General features: G+C 43.2%; 1 protein-coding gene across 1 annotated transcript; it reads right to left on the bottom strand.

Annotated features, from left to right (window-relative positions):
• Window positions 1–6,673, bottom strand: LOC311491357 (uncharacterized protein; the record flags this gene model as incomplete). The annotated part of the gene is made up of 4 exons (XM_084549262.1): window positions 2,899–6,673; window positions 2,437–2,682; window positions 1,321–2,337; window positions 1–275 (listed from the first exon to the last, which is right to left on the bottom strand). Exons 1-4 carry the CDS (start codon window positions 4,907–4,909, stop codon window positions 1–3), a joined length of 3,549 nt encoding a protein of 1,182 aa, XP_084405388.1. The 5' UTR covers window positions 4,910–6,673.
• Window positions 6,674–7,064: the final 391 nt, after the last annotated feature.

The following is a 7,064-nucleotide window of genomic DNA, read 5'->3' as shown; positions in this document are numbered from 1 at the left end:
TTAGGGGCGGGGCGGGGGCGGTGTAGTGGGGCTGTTAGGGGCGGGGCGGGGGGCGGTGTAGTGGGGCTGGGCGGGGCGGGGGGCGATGTAGTGGGGCTGTTGGGGCGGGGGCGGGGCGGTGTAGTGGGGCTGTGGGCTGGGTGGCTTTAGGCTGTTAGGGGCAGGGGTGTTGGTGGGTCGTGGGGCGTGGGGCATTGATAGGGCGGTGGTGTGGGTGGCGGGGGCTTGGGGAGGTTCTCGAGGGGGCTGGGGGGCTCTGGGTGGGTAGGGGGGTTCTGGGGGGAGTAGGGGAGTAGAGTAATGGAAGGATGGTGAAGAGAAGAGGGGTGAGGGTGTGGGAGACGGGAATGGTGGAGTAATGGAGGCGGGGTCAAGGTGGATGGATCATGGAGGGAGGGTAGAGAGCTGAGGTGGATGGGTCATGGAGGGAGGATGGGAAAAAATGAGGAGTGAGGGTGGTGGAGATCTGGTAGCAGAGGTAATGTGGACAGGATGGAGCGGTTAGGGTGGCTGTGATGGAGGAAGGGTGAAAGAAGGGGGTTTTGGCAAACCTGAACAATTAAGCTCTGCCACTCTCACATTCTTTCACTCTTCTTTCTCTCTCCAGAGAGCTAAGGTGGATGAGTCATGGAGGGAAGGTGGTGGAGATCTGGTAGCTGAGGTGATGGGGAGGATGAGGTTAGGATGGCTGAGATGGAGGAAGGGTGAAAGACGATGGTTTTGGCCAACCAGAACAACTAGGATCTGCCACTCTCACATTCTTTCACTCTTCTTTCTCTCTCCAGAGAGCTAAGGTGGATGGGTCATGGAGGGAGGGTGGAGAGCTGAGGTGGATGGGTCATGGAGGGAGGGTGGAGAGCTGAGGTGGATAGGTCATGGAGGGAGGGTGGAGAGCTGAGGTGGATGGGTCATGGGGTGAGGGTGGTGGAGATCTGGTAGCAGAGGTAGTGTGGAGAGGATGGGGAGGATGAGGTTAGGATGGCTAAGATGGAGGAAGGGTGAAAGAAGGTGGTTTTGGCCAACCTGAACAACCAGGATCTTCCAATCTCACATTCTTTCACTCTTCTTTCTCTCTCCAGAGAGCTGAGGTGGATGGGTCATGGAGGGAGGGTGGAGAGTTGAGGTGGATGGGTCATGGAGGGAGGGTGGAGAGTTGAGGTGGATGGGTCATGGGGTGAGGGTGGTGGAGATCTGGTAGCAGAGGTAGTGTGGAGAGGATGGGGAGGATGAGGTTAGGATGGCTGAGATGGAGGAAGGGTGAAAGACGATGGTTTTGGCCAACCTGAACAACTAGGATCTGCCAATCTCACATTCTTTCACTCTGCGTTCCGCACAGCCATCTCCAGAAACCCTTCTTCTTCTTCTTCTTTTCTTTCTTCTTTGACTCTGTGGAGTCTTTCTCCTCGGTCTCTGTTTCTTTCTTTACCTCAACCTCTTCCAGAGTAGCATTTCTCTTCTCCATTTCTTTCTTAACCTCTTCTGCTTCTCTGATCTTCTCCTTCATTTCCATGTATTTTTCCTCTATTTCTCTCTTCTTCTCCCTCAGTTCTTTATTTTTCTCCATTGTTTCTGTCTTGTTCTGCCTCAGTTCTTTATTTCTCAGCAGTAATTCATTATTCCTCTTCCGCAGGTCTTGAATTTTCTCCTCCATTTCTTGATTCCTCTCCTCCAATTTAGTTTTCTCTTGCTCTAAATCTCCATTCTTCTTCCTCAGCTCTTTGTTCTTCTCTTGAATTTCTTTCAAATTCTCCTCCAGATGTGTGTTTTTCTCCACCAGGTCTTTTTTCTCCTGATCCAAATCGTTGTTTTTCTCTTTCAGGATTTTACATGTTTCCTGCATGTCGTTCTTGGTCTCCTCCAGTTGTTTCATTTGCTCCTCCAGTCCTTTATTCTTCTCCTCCGTTTCTCTCTTCTGCCCCTCCAGTTCTTTATTTTTCTCCGTCAGCTCTATCTTCCCTCTAATTAAGTCTTTAAACTTATTTTTCAGTTCTTCAGTTTTCTCCACCATTGCTTTACTCTTCGTCTCCAGATCGTTCTTCTCCCGCTCCAGCGCTGTGTTCTTCTCTGTCAGCTTTTCACTCCTTTTCTCCATGTCTTTCATGGTCTCCTCCAGATGTTTAACATTTTGTCCCAGTACGATGTTTTCTTTCTTCACATCTTCACTCTGGGTTTTCAGATCTTTAGTTTTCTTCGCCATTTCTCTCTTAGTCTCCTCCAGATGTTTGTTTTTCTTCTGGAGGTCTGTCATCTGTTTTTCCATTTCAGTGTTCTTCGTGCTCAGTTCTCGTCTGCTTTTCAGCATGTCTTTCTTGGTCTCCTCCAGTTGTTTAATTTTCTCTTCCATTTCTCTCTTCTGCTCCTCCAGTTCTTTATTTTTCTCCGTCAGCTCTATCTGTAATCTCATTAAGTCCGTAAACTTATTTTTCTGTTCTTCACTTTTCTCCACCATTCCTTGACGCTTTGTCTCCAGATCGTTCTTCTCCCGCTCCAGCTCTGCGTTCTTCTCCGTCAGCGTTTCACTCCTTTTCTCCATGTCTTTCATGGTCTCCTCCAGATGTTTAACATTTTGTCCCAGTACGATGTTTTCTTGCTTCACATCTTCACTCTGGGTTTTCAGATCTTCAGTTGTCTTCACCATTTCTCTCTGAGTCTCCTCCAGATGTTGGTTTTTCTTCTGGAGGTCTGTCATCTGTTTTTCCATTGCAGTGTTCTTCTCACTCAGTTCTTGTCTGCTTTTTGACATTTCTGTCTTCTGCTCCTTCAGTTGTTTAATTTTTTCCTCCATTTCTCTCTTCTGCTTCTCCAGTCCTTTATTCTCCTCCTTCAGTTCTTTCTTCCCTCTAATTAAGTCTTTAAACTTATTTTTCAGTTCTTCACGTTTCTCCATCATTGCTTTACTCTTCATCTCCAGATCGTTCTTCTCCCGCTCCAGCTCTGCATTCTTCTCCTTCAGCGTTTCACTCCTTTTCTCCATTTCTTTCATGGTCTCCTCCAGATGTTTAACATTTTGTCCCAGTACGTTGTTTTCTTGCTCCACCTCTTCATGCTGGGTTTTCAGATCTTTAGTTTTCTTCGCCATTTCCCTCTTAGTCTCCTCCAGATGTTTGTTTTTCTTCTGGAGGTCTTTCATCTGTTTTTCCATTTCAGTGTTCTTCTTCCTCAGTTCTCGCTCACTTTTCGACATGTCTTTCTTGGTCTCCTCCAGCTGTTTAATCTTCTCCTCCATTTCTTTATTCTTGTCTTCCAGCTTTTTCTTTTCCATCATTTGTGTGTTTCTCTCCTCTGTGTTTTCTTGCTTCACACCTTCACTCTGGGTTTTCAGATCTTTAGTTTTCTTCACCATTTCTCTCTTCGTCTCCTCCAGATGTTTGTTTTTCTTCTGGAGGTCTGTCATCTGTTTTTCCATTTCAGTGTTCTTCTCACTCAGTGCTTGTCTGCTTTTTGACATTTCTGTCTTCTGCTCCTCCAGTTGTTTAATTTTCTCCTCCGTTTCTCTCTTCTGCTCCTCCAGTTCTTTATTTTTCTCCGTCAGCTCTATCTTCCCTCTAATTAAGTCTTTAAACTTATTTTGCTGTTCTTCACTTTTCTCCATCATTGCTTTACTCTTCGTCTCCAGATCGTTCTTCTCCCGCTCCAGCTCTGCGTTCTTCTCTGTCAGCTTTTCACTCCTTTTCTCCATTTCTTTGATGGTCTCCTCCAGATGTTTAACATTTTGTCCCAGTATGATGTTTTCTTGCTTCACATCTTCACTCTGGTCTTTCAGATCTGCAGTTGTCTTCACCATTTCTCTCGGAGCCTCTTCCAGATGTTTGTTTTTCTTCTGCAGCTCTATCATCTGTTTTTCCATTTCAGTGTTCTTCTCACTGAGTTCTTGTCTGCTTTTTGACATTTCTGTCTTCTGCTCCTCCAGTTGTTTATTCTTCTCCTCTGTTTCTCTCTTCTGCCCCTCCAGTTCTTTATTTTTCTCCTTCAGCTCTTTCTTCCCTCTAATTAAGTCTTTAAACTTATTTTTCAGTTCTTCGCGTTTCTCCATCATTGCTTTACTCTTCGTCTCCAGATCGTTCTTCTCCCGCTCCAGATCTGCGTTCTTCTCTGTCAGCATTTCACTTCTTTTCTCCATGTCTTTCATGGTCTCCTCCAGATGTTTAACATTTTGTCCCAGTACGAGGTTTTCTTGCTCCACATCTTCATGCTGGGTTTTCAGTTCTTTAGTTTTCTTGACCATTTCTCTCTTAGTCTCATCCAGATATTTGTTTTTCTTCTGGAGTTCTGTCATCTGTTTTTCCATTTCAATGTTCTTCTCCCTCAGTTCTCGTCTGCTTTTCAGCATGTCTTTCTTGGTCTCCTCCAGCTGTTTAATCTTCTCCTCCATTTCTTTATTCTTGTCTTCCAGCTTTTTCTTTTTCATCATTTGTTTGTTTCTCTCGTCTGTGTTTTCTTGCTCCACAACTTCACTCTGGTCTTTCAGAGCTTCAGTTTTGTTCACCATTTCTTTCTGAGTCTCCTCCAGATGTTTGTTTGTCTTCTGCAGTTCTATCATCTGTTTTTCCATTTCAGTGTTCTTGTCACTCAGTTCTTGTCTGCTTTTTGACATTTCTGTCTTAGTCTCCTCCAGCTGTTGGAGGAGCTGTTTATTTTTCTCCTTCTGTTCTTCCAGCTGGTTCTTCAGGTGCTCCAGAGCCTTCTTCTCTTCCTCCGTATTTTTTCTCTCAGCCAGCAGCTCTTTGTTGTCACTGAGGCTTGCAGAGAAATTCTCTGATTTTGGCTGACGTCGCAGATTGCGGACTTCCTCAACACACAAGTCGAGGTCCGTTTCGTCCCCGGTGAATCCTAACAACTTCGGGGCGGCAGTATTCTGAGGAGTCATTGCAGACTCCTGTCTGTAGGTTGGGTCGCTTCTTTGGGCCATTGATCCGAGTAGCAAGGACAATGTAGAATCCAATGTACGCTGTATTTCTGTAGTCTGTTGTAGACTGTGTCAAGGTTTGTCGTGAACTGTGTCAAAGTCTCTCGAAAGTCGATATGTCTCACCAAGTCGATAATGTCGATAGTCGATAATGTGACTGCTAATTTGCAGATGGTCCTTTAAAGAAAATGACATGATCATGTGACCTCACGTATTTGCCTTTGATGTCATGTCTTTGATCTTTCAGTCACATGACCACAATTCCTTGCTTTTGAAGATGTTGCCTAGCAGCAGCATCATGTGACCACATTTGTTTACTCTTGAATTTGTTGCCCAGCAACAGGGGTTCCATGGGCAGTCCACCTTTTCTCTGCACTACAGAGTGTTCTTAAACATGGACGTCATGATTGTTCTCCAAAAGTGGAGTGGCTGACTGCACTATAGGTCACAAACTCTGCTTCTTCCATGTTAGTCCATGTCCTTCTATGGACACAGATTTGAGTAATAAAAGTGGCTATTAGGTCAAAGTATCTGGTGTAATATCTGTCATTTTAGTTAGTTCTTACCACTAATGGGAGTTTGTTCAGGTGTTCATTTTTCTGGTAACGTCTGTGGGTTCATTTCTTTTTTCTTTTTACAGAAATGCAACATTAATTTGAACTTTCCACAACTGAGATACTCTGTTTTAAAGTGACAGAAAGCTGTGGCAGTTAAATTTGTGTTTTGTGTGTGTATCAGTAATGTTACTAATGTTATTAGCTTATGAACATTAAGCAGTCATAGGCAGCTTGGAAAAAGCAAATAATCAGTTGCTGGCATTTTTATTATTAATAATAATAAGGAAAATCTAAATAACGTATTCTTCTATGAATTTGTGAAGTGTGACTAATCCCTGATTTTTCAACAAAATGAGGCTCTAAACTACACCTTAGTCTTGGTACATTGATAGAAAGCTGTGTTAATTTTTTATTTAGTCTTAGTCATTGGACTTAAATTACTACTACACAGGACAAATCAGAAACTTCTCTTTATATTGGTTTCGTCGTTTTTAAAGTAATATTTTATTCATGGTCAAAAGGTTTTCTGAATAGCTTCCATGTCACATGACCCACTGTTAGGGCATTGATGCTGATAGATGTCACAGTGATTGAAAGATGACTTTAGGACACGTGTGAGGAAGCTGTCTGTGAATTCAAGGCTTTTCTCTCTCCTCTGTTCTAATGGTTTGTATGTCTGTTTCAGGATACATCAGGATTGGCCTTATCGTTGCTGCCTGGGCTGCCTATGAGACACCAACTGTGTTTGTCCCTCTGTACTCGGTCTTCGTAGCTCTTGATGGTAAAGTGGTGTCTGTTTACAGTGTCTGAACTGTAAGGATGACTTAATATTTATAATAATGATCTTTATTTCTACCTCACCTTTCAAATCAGCAGAAAGCTCTTGGCACAGACAGACAAATACATACAAATACAAATGTGCCCTAACCTTGACCCTGCTGGAAGTTCACATCTCCCAGTTTCACTTGGAAACATTAATACTATCTGCATTTCATTTAGGTGCTGTCAACATGAGTGTTGTGTGTGCTATACCTGTTGTGACAACTTAACTGGTTCAAATGACATGGTTTTTGACACGTGTCAGTAGACACAAATAAAAAATCTGTTGGATTTAACTGACGCTTTATTCTTCTGAGTTCGAATCCATGGGTCATTTCTGCGTGGGTTCTCTCCAGGTACTCCAGCTTCCTCCGTCCAAAGACATGCTCATTAGGTTAATTGGTGATTCTAAATTGTGCGTGTTTTAAATTAGACGTATTATTATTTTTTTTTTTCTCTCATTTAAATTTTTATTGAATTTTTCTGAGTAAAGGGTTGGTCATACATCTCAGACTCTTGGCATAAACATATTCTGACATTTCAAAGAGGAAAAATAAAATTAGAAAAATAAAATAAGAGAACCAAGTAAAAAAAAGTAAATAAATGTGGGGGAAATCCAGTCCACAGAATAAAGAAAAGGAGCTGTGCCATATTAAGTTTGCATTAGTCCTCGTGTAGGTCCAAAAAAGATCCCAAGAGGTCATCCCATCCTCCTTGTTAGTTTACAGTTTGTGAAGCATAGATTCATAAGATGCAGTCTCCACCATTGCATTAGACCAGTC

This window comes from Chelon labrosus (assembly GCF_963514085.1).
Source record: "Chelon labrosus genome assembly, chromosome: 8".
Taxonomy (NCBI): domain Eukaryota; kingdom Metazoa; phylum Chordata; class Actinopteri; order Mugiliformes; family Mugilidae; genus Chelon; species Chelon labrosus.
This window is presented reverse-complemented; position numbering and strand designations above follow the sequence as displayed.